Here is a 16,998-nt window from a genome sequence, read left to right as displayed (position 1 = left end):
GCAGGCAGTGTGCTGACTTTATAATTTTAATAATTTAGTAATGTGACATCTATCGGAAAAGATGCTGTAACTATTACACTCAAGTAAAAATCGATTCCGTTTTTTATGACCGAATTCATTACAGTAATTTTAGGTTCAGGCATTTCACAACAAGGCACTAAAATACGGGACAATTCCTGGCAAACATTTCCGGGACAACAGGAAGAAAAGGGGCAATTCTGTATATACAGGACGTCTTGCAACCTTCCTTAGACTCACTGTGATAAGTAAGGTATATCACTTTGTCATTTTATCTACCTTTATTGATATTTATTGGGGAACAGTCTGGGCCTATCCTGGTTTTGCTGTCCTCGGTACAGTTCTACACTGGGATGAAACAATTCGTTTCCATTAATATTTCTTTGAAACTGAAATCTCCAGGGGAATTTGACAATGAGCTGAAGTATGTGATTGGTATAGAAAAAATACACGGACAGTTTCTAAAAGAAATAAAATACATTTTTTGAACCGTCTAAGAGAGGGAAAGTGGCTTTAAATATACAGAACAAAGCCCTAGGTACGGTAAACCCTAAGGGAACCAGGCATTGCTTACATGCAGTAGATGGCAGTAAAGAGCCTTCATCCGGCTTTGAGCAGTCAAAAGTCAGACGTATAAAAAGAAGAAAGGAAGGAGAGGTCTGAATACTGGATATCTGTGCTTCTTCTTGGTCCGTGTTTGGATTTATGGGCGCTATTTGGGATCACTAAGCACTGTTTGGGATTTGGAAACAGGATTGCAGCGTTGCTGACACGGTGCTGTTGAATGTAGGAGCAGTGAGCTACACTGGGATCCTATCTCCTGGCCGGGCTGGTTTTGCAGGTGCTGAAACCCAGCAGCTGCCCTAAGAAAGTGTAGCCTGCGCCTGAGGAGCTGTCCATCCATCTGTACTCGTGTCCCTCTCCCTCCTACACTTGACTCTGCATTGCACTTGTGTGTGTGTGTGTTTTCACACAATGGGTTGTTGTACAGGGCGCTGCACGTTGATTTTCATCTGCACGTTACAGCTGGTAAGTAAAACCCATTTGGGTACTTTCAAATCTCCCTATATGTTGTCAGCGCGTTGCTGTTGCCAAAAAGCTGGGCAGTTCGGGAACAACAAAAACCCAACAACTTAGGATCAACCATCAGAGATCTGTGTTTGTTTGCAAATGGAAAATGGCTCTGAATGTTGGTGATACAGCTGTATCAATGATTTAATTATGTGTACTATTTTATTAATCTGGTAAAAATGTTCATTAATGGGTTCATTATCATTTAACCAATGTACTGCCTGGAGGAGAGCAGTGCATGACTGGGGATACATTCATATGCACAAGATAACTCATGAGCTTCCATGTCTAAATCATGTCTGCAAAGTGACTTTAGAGTGGCACTATGTGGCTTTGCAATTCATTAGACACCCATGTGACAGTGTTAACTTTAGGATTTACTGCCTGAAAACAATCTATTGTTTAAAAAGGATATTGATCATACGTCAATTGAATGCAAAGTGGGCTTTAGGGAGTGCTGTATATGCTTTTTTGTTAAGTAAACTGTACTATAACGTAAACAGTATTCTTTGTATCATCGTGAGTCATGACATTTTGTTCCAGTTAAGATATTTGTAACTGCTTCTTTATATTCTTTAGCCACTATATTAGGTCTGTGGCAGTGACCTTTTGTGTTGTAGTTGTCTTAGAGGATGTAACTGCCTCCCTTTGTGCTTTAAAACATGCAGAAGTGTACATGTTTCTTTGTCTGTGCTGTGAGATACAGCCGCCTGGGAGCTGTCACTTTTTGGAATAGTATAGGATAATTTTCTCTGTCAGTGAACTAGTTTGCATAAATCTAACAAAAGAGATGTCACATTTTTTACTGTTTTTCAAAGCTCCAATGATGATGGACCACAGATAAATATTACTTATTTAAATTTGTTCGGGGCTTTGTTCACTTACAGTACTTTAACAGCATTCAGTGGGATTTTTATTTTCTGTTACTGTCAGTGTATCATTTATTTTCTGCACATCTGACAAGTTGGTAAGGTTAAGGTTATATCTTATTTCATGATATAACTTTTGGAATATCCATGGCAGTTCTGAAACACATCTCTATCTGTTATTCAGCCCACTAACATATTAACTGGGATAATGACCCATGTGTCAGACTTTTAGACTAGACATGTTAATGCATATTGTGTTTTGCCTTTGGCCCTTAATAGATCAGGTTGTTTGTCCATTCCGAACTGATGAGATTCTTCATGGTGTGTGTGTGTGTGTGTGTGTGTGTGTGTGTGTGTGTGTGTGTGTATATATATATAGTTCATTACATTAATTAAAATTTGCCAATTTGTAGCCAGCATTTGTCTTGTATTTTACTATCCCTGAAGAAATAACCTTGCTTTTGTTTCTAAAATTAAACATCTGTTGGCCCATCACATGTTTTGCTTTAATGGCTAGTGTGGCCCATCTTGTAGTTGCCTAAATTAACTTAAGTTCTTTTAAAAATGTGTTAGTAAGGAACAGGTCATTTGCAGAGATCAGTACATTGTCTCAGGTTTAATTAGTGAGTCATATGCCCATATATAGCCTTAGTGGGCATTCATTTTAAAAACTGCTGCTTATAAATTCTCAAGATGTTTTCATGTTCCTCTGCAGAACTAAACATGATGAATACTTAGTACCATAACTTTGACATACTGCATTGAACAATGAACCAAGGTCAGGATATTTTAGAAGCAAATAGTAGATTTATTTTTCTATTCGTATGGTCATTGGGGGTTCTAGCGATAAAGTGCTCCTTAGAAAATAGCATCTGCTGTTTTTACTATTATTAAATCGATAATCCCCCCCCCTCTACGTTATTTCTTTCCGTATGTTTTTACATTATTCGAACAGGAGAGCCCTCCTGAGATAAACCACACAATCGTAACTCCACAGACCCCCTGCTTTCCAAGATACTTACCAGTTTTGTTGCGTGTGTTTCTGCTCCCTTAAGGGAAATAAAAATGGCTGCCAAATCTTGCCGGTCCAACGGGTCTATAGGGAGCCCCATCGCCATTAGATGATGATGTTGACGCTTCCTTTTGGACAATCACTCTGGCCAAATTTAAATGTCCAGGGAAAACACCAACAGGGTGTCTCTTTGGAGCTAAAAATAGAGAACCCTCAGTTCAGATTCTGTAACGTAAACCACATGGATAATCGACGGGCTAGCTTCTGCACGCAAGATGTATTCAATCTTCCATCCATGTATTTAGAGTAATCATACGAGCCATACCAAAAGAACCAAGATATTGTTACTATTAAGTACCATACATAAAGTACATTTACGTATGTAATGTCATATGTCATATGGTTTTGAAGCAAAAGGTGGCACTGTGTGCTCATTTGCATATCATTTCCCAGAATCCCTTGCTGCAGTGGAAGCACTGTATGCTGGGTGATAATGGAGAAAGGCAGGGTTGCAGACCTTTCTAAGACATGCAAATGAGCATACAGTAATATTTCCATTTGATATATATATATTATGAAGCACAAAAAATGCCTGCAACAGACCATAAATAAGAAGTGCTAAAACCAGTAACTAAAGTGTACAGTATCAACACTACTGGCGGTGCTAGGGATATAGAATATGTGAAAACAGAAACAAAGAAAAAAAGATACCAAAATTCAACTCTAGCGTACAAACGTTTTGTACGCTAGAGTGCTATTTTGGGATCTTTTTTTCTTTGTTTCTGTTTTCATATATATATATATATATATTAATATATGAAAAATATCTAATTAATAGATGGGTGGGAACATTCCTGGACTTTAGTATGCATGTATATAAACCTTCTGCATGAGATGTTACAGAGTTAAAGTTTTGCACATTATATAAATTGTCCTAAATAAAGAACACTATTCTGGAGGAAGAAGCAGTAAATTCCTAACTCATGTTTGAAAACAAATGAGTATCATCATGCAGGGTTTTTGCTCTTACCTGTGTCTTCTAAGGATGCGGCCAGGGTGGCGTTGAGCAGGCAGGCTATCGCTGGCTGCGATGAAAGACATTGCGGCAATGTGTGGGGCCAGCGTGATCAAGCGCCTGAGCATGCGCGGCACTTTGCTGCTCGCAGAGCAAGCAAATTTGAATTTGCCGCTTGCTTGTGCCGCCACGCATGAGCGCCTGCACGCTCAGCATCATCCTGGCCGCAGCCTTAAGTGCAGTTTAAATACATAGTACAAGAGAATTTGTTGCATGGACGTCATTTGCTTTTACTTTCCTTTATCAACCTGACTTATTATCTAATTGTAAAGTTATTCAGTCATTTCCATTATTTTAAATGTTGATTTAGAAAAGGACTTTTTGTGAACTTTAATGGTGAATTTTGACTTTTTCTAAGAAGGACTGCAGTTTTATATGGTGCTTAGTTAAATTGTTCTGTGAAGATCACAGAAGGTAAGTGAATCTGGGCCACTTTATACAATCTAATTTTCAGGCATATTTTTTATAGTCTAGTTGATTTCAATTCATATCCAAGGTGTTGGAAGGAAATACTTCATATAAATGGTATATTTTATAAGCACATGTAGATAAATGCACAGGGAGACTGCAATGTTCATACAATAGAAGGCATCAGACACTTCAAAGTAACCAGATTTCTGATTAACTTCTTTCAGACAGAAAAGCTATATTCATAAAGTGATTTGCCACAGAGTTTAGTAGAAATATATTCACTAAGAAGCCTGAGACAATAGGAAAAGGCTTCAAATGAATGTCCTCATTTGTTTAGAAAGTAGATATTGTAATTGAAATGCACATCACAATGTATTGATCTCAATCATGTTTATTGACGAAGCTTAGATAACTTATTTTTAACATAAGGTGACAGATGGTATAACAATTGCTTTTTAACTCAACATTGGTAATTTTCGTTTGTATACCAACTGTACATTCACTTTTATAAAGCGTCTAAACAAGATGTACACTACTGAGAAAAGAACTAATTTTCACAATGTAATGTTGCAAAATCCATTAATAATAGTTTTGCACAATGTATATTTCCGTGTTGGGTTGTGCATTTGGAGGAGTCTTGTCAACTTTTTAAGGACTTACTGTAACCCTCAGATTTATTATAGGGCTATGTTTTTTATTTTTTTATTTTACAGCTCTATTTTTAGAACCAACTGTTTCCCTATAACATCTGTCCCTGGATGGAATCATGTTGAGCCTTTAATGTAGTGGCCTGCAATATAATATAGGCATTGCAGGCAATCCAAAATTAAGGACTAAAGCAGTGTATTTATCACCAAGGAATATCAAACATGCATTTTGTGGGTGCTCAGCCAATTGGAAGTCCAGTGCTAAGAGGATGGATCAGAAAGCAGTGGGCGCCTAACTAACAGCTTCACTCACTGTCCTGTGACCATCTGTTTCCTGGAATGTACAGTGACTGAAACCAGAACACAAATTCATTACAGATAGCAAAATAAAATATAAAACCATATAAATTGTGTTCAGAAAAAGCGGCACCCATTTTATTTTCCGTCATCTCTATCATCTACCACTATATTTTCATAAACATTTGAGCAATTGTAGGTCTCACAGTAGATTATTACATGTTAGAATTATTTGATAATCTAAGAAATATTCTTTGGAATTGATGACGACATGATGACCTCATCAAGTGCGCAGTTACAAAATGCCGTATAGCATAGACGATAAGCACGTTTTAAAGTGCCTGAGACAGAGCAATAATTACTGTATGGTCCAAAACGCTTACATAAACTGGCTCCTGATAAAGAACGGTCGCTAAGAGGACTGAAAAAACAAATTCGTAAAGTAACGTATCGTTCAGGAGTGGGAGCAGCTGGGTCAACGCGTTATAGATTATGCAATCAGATAGTGGCGTTATCTTCTGGCGTGTGCGTTTCTGCAGAAGGAGGACATTTTGAACAAACTTTGAACCATACTTTGATCGCAAACTTTATAGTTATCTTAGTGTTTCAGGTTAGATTAAAACAGTTTAACACAGTTACGAGCTACAAAGGAAAAACGCCTATTTCTCGTTTAGTGAACATGAACCTACCTCAGTGTACCTGGTGCTTGGTGACATAATGCAGGGACATCAATTTACTGCAGTTAGCATCAGCTTATTGTCTACACTGTGCTTCTCATATAGTGTTGATCTATATAACAGACCTACAAATGTGCACATTTTCCTAGGGATTGAGCGAGAAATATATAAAATATGATGAAGAACAAAAGGGTACCTTTTTCACTGCACTGTGTGTGTATATTTTACAGGTGTGTGTGTGTGTGTGTGTGTGTGTGTGTGTGTGTGTGTATACACACACCTGTAAAATATTACTGTATATTTGCATGCACAAACATAGCTGACAAGTGGCTTCAATCAATACAACTTAAGCAAGTTGAGCACAATTTATGTTGTTTTATGCCACTTTGTTGCCAGAAAGGCTGGTAGATGTTTAATATGCATTGCTTTGAAGGCACTGGAAATAGCATAATGGTAAAAACTCATATAAAAATAATAAAAAGGATGTAAAATTATTATGATTTTGAACAATCCATTCCTCTGTATAAAAAAATGCACTTTTGAAAATGATACTTGACCTCCATTGTGTATTTATTTTAAATTGCAACTTCCATATAAGCAGGAATACATAAACCAAACACACATAAAAGCCTCAATGCAGAGATCAGAAATGTAACTACATCCAGTGTGATTATTTACAGTATTTATACAAAAAGTGGATACTGTCAATGGCTAAATTAACAGAACAGTAACAAACCGACTTATCCATTCATGTGGAGATGAACATGGGGCCATTGGCGTGGGCAAATAAAATTGAAATGAGCTTGTAATGATACTGAGAAATCATTGAAATAAAGATGCTCTGTTTTTGTTACTCTGGTGGAAGGTATTTACAGTTATAGAATTAATATCACCGGAGCTGCAACTTCATACATTATAAAATTCTGTAGAATGCATTACACTTAAAATCATGGTGCACTTACACTCGTTATAATCTTCATTACAATTCAAGAAAACATAGACAAGTACTAATGCAAGCACGTTCACCTTATCATATTTCACTCCATCATGTTATCATGATGAAAAGTTGAGGCATTACATTGGACCTTATAACTTACTTGGATTAGTACTGTATCACCTGCTTTATTTCTTTCTATGTTGATTTGGGAACTATAACTGAAGATGTGTAACACAGTGTTTGATTCTCTTTCTTGATACTGTGTGTGTACAGTACATATAAAAGCAATGGCTGTCATGTCTATTACTGTATCAGGTCATGGCAACACCCTGGCTTGTTATACTGTGTTATATGAGCATGGCACTACTTTTTTGCAAATGATATGGATGCTGTTTGGAGTATGCAGAATGAATGGCAAGTATTACATCTGCATGACTTACTGAGTTATTATTCTTACTGGAAATACTTCCTCGAGTCACAGCTAAAAGCTGTTAACCTGAAATGTATATTTTAATAAAACCCTGTGACGGTCTCTGCAAATGTGTTTTTCCACTTCAATTTTCTGGAGTCTTAATATTGCACTTGAGATTGCAGCATCATCATCAATGTTATGTAGCACTAAAGTATACTCCTTACTGTATAAACATCAGTAGATAGTTAGAAGGTCACTACAGAAGTAAGGTGAACTTAAAATTTATGAATAAAACTCAATATAGAGTATAAAGGTGTGCGAGAAATCACAATTTTTATTTGATAGCTTATGCTGTGTATTATAAAGAATTGAAGATAATGTTTGTGTATGTCATTTAGCAGAGATAGTCATAATTTGACTTGTATTGTAATTGTCAAAATAAATGGAAATTTACAAATACTTACCTGCCCTCACATAAGGGTCAATAGCTACACTGATGTCACTTAATTTCCTGAGCATTAGGCAGGAAAGGGCAAAAGCCACTTTTTGCATCAAACGTCTTCAATGACAATTTTTGGAGTTTGGTGTTTTATGGGATTATTCTAGTTGCTCTGAAATTGTCATTACAAAACCAGGTGGTTTGGTATGTTCACCAGAAGCAGGATGAAATGTTAGGAAAAAACAGTGTTCTCTATTGCAAATTGTACTTCCTTTAGAGGTGAAACGACCTGAAGGTGGTGCTGACTCTATCCGGACGAGGACGCGGGCAAGACGAGGAGTTCCCAACTTAATAGTATCTCTAGTTGTATATATGTCCCCTCAAACCTTCCTCCAAATAAATTAGAGAGAGATGTCTGTGCTGAAAAAGGAACATGACTGGGAGATACAGTATGCTAATGTCTATACAAATTATATTTAAATGAGTCACACATCCTAAAATATATCCTGAAGACCAATCAGTCTAAAGGCCTTTGTGATGAAGGGGATACAAGTGTCAGGCCCAAAAACCTGCCATTCAGGGCACCAGCTCTGGCATTAATGTAATCCAGATACTGGGAAATGCTAATTCACAGCATACTTTTGAGCACTTCTGCACTTCTCACACCTGTAGCCCCATGCTTCCTCATTTAAAGCAGCAAAACATGTGAAATCGTATATATTTTTGAAAAAATAAATCTGTTCTGTAGTATTAGATTATAGTGACTTTTTCCTTTTATTCAACTCGTAATGCCATTTTGAATCGGTTTTAAAGCATCTTTTGATTTCTATAGCAGGTTTTAGCCCACCTCCCAAACAGTGCAAGATTTTTGCAACACTTTCCTGTTTGTGATAATTTATTGGCAATGGCACAAGCCGTTTGAGCTGTAAACTTTAAAAATAGATAATGTTATCTAAGAAATATAAGGATACATTGTAGCTGCTCAGTTACACTGAGTGAAGGATTGATTTAAACTGAAAGGCGGCCATTAAATTAGGCACACAATCAGGATTTTGATAGATTTGTAACAGGAGCACCAAACAATTGCCAGCTTATGTAAGAATGTAGAATTATACATTGTAACATGCTTTACATATAAAAATAATAATTTAAAAAAAAAAGGAAGAATGTAGTATTGTTGTTTTAAAAGCCGACCATTTCCACTTTCTGGTTGCCAGTTCAATGTTCCTTGTGCATAAAAATGATCACACATTAGACACCTCAGACACATCCGACACCTCAGACAGTGGACTTTCCCAGCGTCTGATTTAGTTCAATGCTAGAGCTGTGGCCCTGAAAAGCAGAGATTGTAATACCCAATCCTGTTGGGTCTGACACTAATACCCATTTCATCACTTAAACTGATCTGGTCTCTTAAGGATATATTTAGGGATGTACGACTCATTTAAATATACTTTGTACACAAATTAGCATATCTCCCAGGTTACCTCAGGCATGTTCCTTTTCCAGCACAGACATCTCTCCTCCCTCCCCCCCATTGCCTCCTTTTTCACTGGCACTTTCTATTTCTCTCCGTTTTTATATCTCTCCTGCCAGAAGGAGTCCGAATTGTAAGTCTTGTGAGCCCCACTACCCGGGCTTCCCCCAAGGTTGAGAGTCATTGCTCCTAAAGGAAAATTACTTTGTGTCAGACAACAAAAAACATATATTTTCATCCCAAATTAACTCATTTATTCATAGTATGGTTGCATTGATCAACATTAACAATGTTATCAACTTTAAACCATGTGTATGTCGTAAACTTATATCTAAACAAAAATGATTACGTTGAGGAAAGAGGATACAGAAGCTGCAATGGAATCAGGTCAAATCCATTTAGATTATTGTTAGATGTTATATATACTGTAGGTCAAGAGCACTGAGGTATCATATTATATAGCTCAAAACATGAATAACAGTTATCCGAGGCCTTTGGGATTCTCTCCCCATACTGTATGTTGGATGTACGAAACGGTCATGTCAAACATTCATTCACTTCAACTTTTTTATTACTACAGTATGATAAAAAAAAAAAATCACCTCCAGTTATTTACTTGACATAATTATAATTGTTTGTTTTCTTGTGTGGCACTGATAGTGTACACAGGGCTATACATAGATTTTTTTTTAGACCATACTATCTTATTTTGGGTGCCTGAGGAACAGGGAGATTGGGCAAATCACTCTATGTCACTGGGATTTGAACCAGGCTCCCCTGCTTCAACATCAGTGTCATTGTTTTTAGTCAGCACTTTTACTCACTGGACCCCTCCTTCACTCTTACATCATTATATAGTGTAATATAAAATGTTGGGAAATCAAATGCTCCAGTCCATATGACATGGTGAATTACATCATGTAATATTCTTGATAAGTAAAAAAAATCTAAATGGTCATCTGAAAGAAGTAATATTTAAATAGCATTTTTATATCAGTTTTTTTTAATCAGAAGCACTTAAACATCATTATTCTATATATTCTTAATTTATATTTAATGTTAGCTTAACACTTAACTGATTGCAGCGACAGATCTACAGTACGAATGTCTGCTGAACAAATTGTGGAAGTCATTGGTATATGTTGGAGCACGTGCAATGTATTGCAGTTAGAGATGTGTAAATGTCTTCAAAAGCGGGTTGTCAATTTTTTTGCCCATTTTCCATAAATGTCACAAGCTTCAACATTTGCAAAAATCAGAGTCCCACCAGAAATTTTCTATGACTTTTTACTCGAGGCAGTAAAATAGATCTATTGCTGAAGAAGAGTGGTGAAAGTGACTCTCTTTGGAGTAATTGGGTACGCTCTGAAATAGGACTCATATTTTACCTTCCATTCTTTTATAAGATGGTGTCATCCAGGATATAGTATTTTTTGAGAAGGAACTGCTTAAGGGAAAAGAATGGAATAATTAACTAAACCAAAAGGTAAATGTACTAAATATCAGAAGATACAGTACTTCGAATGCCTTTTAATGAATAAGTCCAATAGTCTTTTAGGCGGAAGATCTTAGCATGAATGTGCAACTTAGAAAATTAGATTGTAAGCTCTTCAGGTTAGTACTTATTGTACTTTTTAATTCTGTTTTGTACATACAGGCATACCCCGGTTTAAGAACACTCACTTTAAGTACACTCGCGAGTAAGGACATATCGCCCAATAGGCAAACGGCAGCTCACGCATGCGCCTGTCAGCACGTCCTGAACATCAATACCGGCTCCCTACATGTACCGAAGATGTGCGCAAGCGGGGAGACTATAGAGCCAGTTACACATGTGTTATTTACATCAGTTATGCACGTATATGACGATTGCAGTACAGTACATGCATCGATAAGTGCGGAAAAAGGTAGTGCTTCACTTTAAGTACATTTTCGCTTTACATAAATGGTCTGGTCCCATTGCGTACGTTAATGCGGGTTATGTCTGTACTTTTCTGTGCTGTCCATTCTTTACAGAAACAAATTAATAATCAAATTACTACTAATGTGGTAGCAAGCTGTTGGAGTTGGAAAGACTGTGGCAGAGTTTGGCATCTTATTCTATTTTTATGCGTAACATACTATTAAAGTAGAATGCGAGTGAAAAGGAAAACAAGCGCAAAAAATACTGTGAATATAAATAAGGATACTTATAGTCCCAAATGAAGATATAACAGAAGTAGATGGGTGCAGCAGAGGGTAATAGGTGGGTTCTTCAACCACTGGGAATGGCGTAGAGTAAGAGGGTCCAATGCGTACTCACATCCAGATATATGCAATAAAAGAAAAAAGACACAATAGTGTAATTCTGTGTATGATCGGTATAGGTAAAGGTGGTAATGCACTCACATTTGGTAAGGTAAAACAGGCATCTCGGTTAATCAGTTTAACCAGACTATTGTTGAAGAGCGTCTGATGTCAGGATACTTCTTATGGTATATATAGTCTCTGACGACAGGATACTCCCGAAATCTCCCAAGCTCACAGGCAGCAGGATATTTTGGGGATATAGAGAAATAGACACACATAGTATAATACTGTATATGTAGATATAGTCTATAGCTATATAGTATATCCACTCACATTGTGTGTGTTGATAGTACGCCTTTAGGTTGTTAAAGTAACCAACTTATGATGTCTTCTGGAATCACAGGAAATTCCCAGACAAAAAAGGAAAAGGATGAGGAAAAGGTAGAAAAAACTTTATAAATGAATAAAAATAAGCACTTACAGAGCTGTAAACATAAACAGCCTAAGGTAGTCCAAAACACGTGCAGCCCCACTCTTAGTAAAAACCTGGCGATGGCCATACACCAGGGGATACCGCACTGAGGGGGAACAGAGCTTCAGACAGCTCCTCAAGGTCTATATATAACAGCAGCTGGCTCCAAAAATGCCTCAACGCTTTTCGTCCGAATGGACTTCTTCAGGAGAATTTTTGGAGCTTGAAAATTAACACAGCAAATCAATTTGGCTGTCCTCCGCAGTTTGTTGCATATCTTGAAAGAGTTTCCATTGGTATAACAGAAAGTGGGATGTCACCAACTGCATTTTGACAGATCATCTGTGGTCTTTGCCTCTGTAGTGTGACAGGTGTGCTTTGGAAAGCAGGCACAGCAAACTCTGAGATGATGCTTTCTTGCTGGTCTCTACCTCAGTCAGGGGTCTCATAGCCAAAATTGTCCCTTAGTCTGTGATGTTCTGTAAAATCAGGGTATAGCATGGAGACACAAGAGGGCCGAGGAGGGTGCCTCCAGATGTTTTGCTCTCATCTGCTGCTGTGGGCCAAGAATGGTATAGAGACCCACGATGTCCTCCTTCATCCTCTCCATAAGCAGGTCCAATTTTGTTTCCACTCACCCCAGACTATCCTTGTATGGCTGCTTTTGGACAGGTGTTCAACATCCACCGAATGTTGCCACATGTGTCTGACCGAGCTGGATCTGGTGGGAGGTGGGCTGGAACTGAGGGGACTGGTTTTGGCAGTGCTGGATCCAGGGAGAGGTGGGCTGCGTTTTGTTAGGTTGCGCTGGATCCATGTTGAGATAAGCAGGTGTGTGGTTGAGCTGTGCTGGATCCAGGGTGAGGTGAGAAGGGTCAGGAGCTGGAAGTGCTGGGGATGGGGTTTCCGGGTGCAGCATTGGGTACCCCGCCCCAAAAAACTTGACTGGACATGGTTTTGACCATCTTCCTTCTTTACACCACTCCAGGATTCTTCATCTTAGAAGTTTTGGGTGCTGCTTTGTTTTCTTTCCCCACTTTATTTAGCCTTTTTGTTTTTGGGGGTCTTTTAAGTTATAATAAATATTATAACAGTTTTATTATCCCCTTTATGTTTTAAAGTAGGTTTAGAAAAATGTGAGATACTCATCTTTAGGCTAAGGCCCCAGTGTGCACGACGGGGTGCCTGGTGGTGCTCATTCCCAGCAACAGCGCCACCTGGTGAACTCCTGGCAACGCGTGATGGGAGGTGTGGTGGGGGCACGGCTATGACGTTCACCCTCATTGGCTGAACTGCCGCCGTGACGTGGCCAGCTCCGTCACCACAAGAAAAGACAAAATTATTGTCTTTAAAAAATGTGGTCGCGCATCGCGCATTGTTCTGGGTCGCGCAGGCAGCTACTGGGGCTGGTCCTATAGATGGCCATACCTAGTGTGTGCCACACATGCCATTGCCAGCACAGCTTCGGCAACTGGGGACCTAGCCTCAGTGTAGCTTACAGCAGCCCACTTTGATAGCTACTGCATCTAGGCTGTGAAGAGGTAAGCAGAGATTCCAGGGGAACCTCAATACATTAGATTTTTTTTATAATGTTTTCTTTTAAATTATGTTAAAAAGTATAACATTTTATAATCCCCTTTTTTATGTTTTCATCTATCTTAACAAAAGGTGATACAATGAGCTTTAGTGTAGTTTACAGCAGACCACTTCACAGCTACTGTAGCTAAAGTGAAACTTCACCAATATAAAATTGTCTAAATAATGTATATGTCTCTAATAATGAAACAAAAGAAAGAGAACACAATAGTGAAGCAAGTTAAAAAACAAACAAATCTCATGCAATGGTTGTGGCGAGATATGCACTGGCATGTATGTGCTTGAGCCCAGACACTGAATGGTATATTTTCCTCCTTCCCTCCATATAGGTTAGCTATGCAAGGAAACCTATAGCCTCTTGGTGAAGGTAAAAAAACAAAACTTTTCATATCTATTTTGGTTTATATTGTTCTTCAGATATCCCTTAATTGTTTAAAAACAGTAACCTAGGCAAGGGGTGCTCAACTCCAGTCTTCAAGACCCCCCAGCAAGTCAGGTATTAAGGATATCCTTGCTTCATCACATGTCTTTTTGACGGGAGCTTTGTGACAGGCTATAATAATACACCAAATAACTGAGTTGAACTGAACGAGGCTTAGATATAATAAAGTATATTTATTCCTTAAATAGCTGAACACAGCAATATAGAACAGTAACAGGCAAGAAGTAACACTTACTTGGGGGTGGGGAATGAGAAGTATCAGAGAGCAATTCTCCAGCAATCAGGTAACAATCAGGATGGTATTAGAAGACAAAGGATATAGGGTTGACCACAGTTTATATATCTTTTGTAACCCTATCCTTAACCTTAAGTACAGGCTATTGGATAACAATTAGCTGTATCCAATCTTTAACATGGGAACACATTTTAATCCATGCCCCCCTGCTAGTTAGCTCATGCGCACTAGGACCCTGGGGTCTCATTTCTGTAGCCCCACATTTACATCGGGAATGCCAGCCAGTCTACCAAATGGAATTTCTGGCAGGATACCCTTTGTTGGAAGGTGTAAAATATGACACTCACAGACTGCTCTGGTTTGAGTCATCTCCGCCCTCAGGTAAACAGTGAGGGTGGCAAAACCCTTTGAACAGTACTTAGGTCCTAGACATTGGGTCGCCTCTCTGACCATATGCTTCCTTGTATGCAAAGGAATTTCCTCTGGGTTTTATCGCTGCCTTGGGATACAGTATTATAGGTAAAATACAAACATATTAAAATATCCGGTTCCGTTAGGTCCAGCGGGTCCAAACTACCCAGATCTCAATGCCGGAACTGGGACACCATATGGTCCGAGTTTCAGCCCGCTACGACCTTCGTAACCGGAGTTACACAAATACCACTTAAACCGTTTCCTATTTTAATACAAAAAACTCCGCTGTAAATTAAATCACGTTTTTTCACTAAATCCCTATTGAAAACAACGGGCTCTGCCGCCATGGACCTTCAATGTCAAACCACCGCCATTGGCGGCTATGGGAATCCACCGCCATAGACTTTCAATGGGGCATCGCCGCCGTTGAAGTCTATGGGGTTTCTCCGCCATAGCCGGTCAATGGAAATTGGCCGCCGTTGAAGTCTATGGGAGAATTCCCGAAGTTTCAAGGGGGTCTATACTCCGTCGGGTTGGTCCAAGAGGGTCAAGGATGGTTCTGCAGCCATGCCGGAGCAGTGCCTACAGGTACCCCAAACCCTGGCCCTCGGGACCCTCCGGAACCGGAGGTATGGATTCATGGTTTGTAGCTTTTCGGACTTAGTCAAATTCCTGAGCTGTTTCTGCCGCCGCCATTGGAACTTATGGCGCGAACCGCTCTCTCGGCACGACCCTTCTCGGGGGTCCAGGATTCGGGGACCCGGTGGTGGTCGAGTGGGGGGAGGTCTAGGAACTAGGGGCAAAAAGAATTTTATTTCTGGGTGCCCTAGAACTGTAGATTCCCACGCCACTTAACGTTGAACTTGACTAATCAGTGATCAAAGCTCTTTTTCAGAAAAAGTATCCGCTTTGCGGTTTTGCGGTTTGGACGGCAGCCAACTCGTTCCTGGAAAGCGCCGTCGAGGAATCACCATTGAAGTCAATGAGCCCATTGACTTACAATGGGGAACCGCCGCTCCTCCTCTCGGACGCCACCTGCTGGTCTTCGAGGGAAACAGGTCCAAAACAGCAAGATCCGCCATTGAAATGCATTGAGCTCTAATGGCGGCCTATGGGACTCTGCAAAATGGTGCCTGAAAAGGCGGGAAAATTACACAAAGGGCTATAATCACTAAGGAACTATTAACCCTTGCCCTCCCGGATGGATCCCAGTGTGAGTGTGTGATGCAGACACTGATATAACAAGATATTGTTAAAGGATGGGGACAGGGGAATATACATTTTCATGCTATAACAAGGGTTAAACCACATTTCTGGACCACAGCCCAGTTAACCCCTTGTCTCCCTGGTGAGGTCAGGGGATGGCCAAATGGGGTGCAACCCCTTTAATACCGGGCCACCCCCTTTCTCCCTCTACAGTCTTCAACTGAGCCACTGATTGAGCCACCTGTGTTGAAGCTGGGATATTCTGAAAACGACCTGTGGGGGGATCTTGAGGACTGAAGTTGAGCACCCCTGTACTAGGCTTTGTGGGGGCTGGACATTATCATTAGGTATTCTACTCTTTTTTTGTGTGAGTCAAAGCATTTGTTGAGTTGACCATGTCCTGCTTTGACTAGATGTATTCCTTCTGGATTGCCACCCTAGTTGTAGATCTGTAAAAAGGAACATTAATAAGTAACATGCCTATTACTGAACTGTCGTGGAATATGCTACTTTGAAGTTTCACTTCCAGTTGGAACCTCAAAATGACGCACTAGTTCTAATTAATCAACCCTTTTTGATAAGTAGAAGAAATATCTCACAAGCTCAGTTTCCACATAGGATCACATATCGGATGCTCTTTTATTTTAAATTACACTTTCTGCTTAGTTCGGCCTGCTGAGTAAATTATTTTCTGATCTGGTCTCCAACTACCAGAGAATACCAGGTGTCACACTGCAATGACTGGAGGTGTATCCTTTTACATTGTGATAAAAGCTCTGTGAAATAACGACACGAGTCTGAGGTTATATTTTGCAGAATAGACAAATAAGTTTATTGCTTGTGCGGTGCACACGCAGAGGAGAGTTTCAAAATAAAACCCTCCCAAAGACATGGTGCATACAGGCCTTATTTATACACAAAATACTAAACCCACGCCCCCTCTACAAGGTTGCGTGTCGTCACTACGTAAGCGTAAAAGGTAAACAAATTATGCACACGAAT

The 16,998-nt window shown here is 39.3% G+C and overlaps 1 protein-coding gene across 2 annotated transcripts in view; it reads left to right on the top strand.

Moving 5' to 3' along the window:
- Positions 1 to 658: 658 nt before the first annotated feature.
- The window catches only part of NKAIN3 (sodium/potassium transporting ATPase interacting 3), an 808,578-nt gene continuing 792,238 nt past the window's right edge, over positions 659 to 16,998 (top strand). For both annotated transcript variants that reach the window (XM_075584036.1, XM_075584035.1), the window contains exon 1: positions 659 to 1,047. In XM_075584036.1, coding sequence (XP_075440151.1) covers positions 994 to 1,047 — 54 coding nt within the window. In that variant the 5' untranslated portion in view covers positions 659 to 993. The remainder of the gene's footprint in view (positions 1,048 to 16,998) is intronic.

This window comes from Ascaphus truei, chromosome 2 (genome assembly GCF_040206685.1).
Source record: "Ascaphus truei isolate aAscTru1 chromosome 2, aAscTru1.hap1, whole genome shotgun sequence".
NCBI lineage: Eukaryota > Metazoa > Chordata > Amphibia > Anura > Ascaphidae > Ascaphus > Ascaphus truei.
The sequence above is the reverse complement of the archived record's forward strand: the minus strand, read 5'-3'. Positions and strand labels throughout refer to the sequence as shown.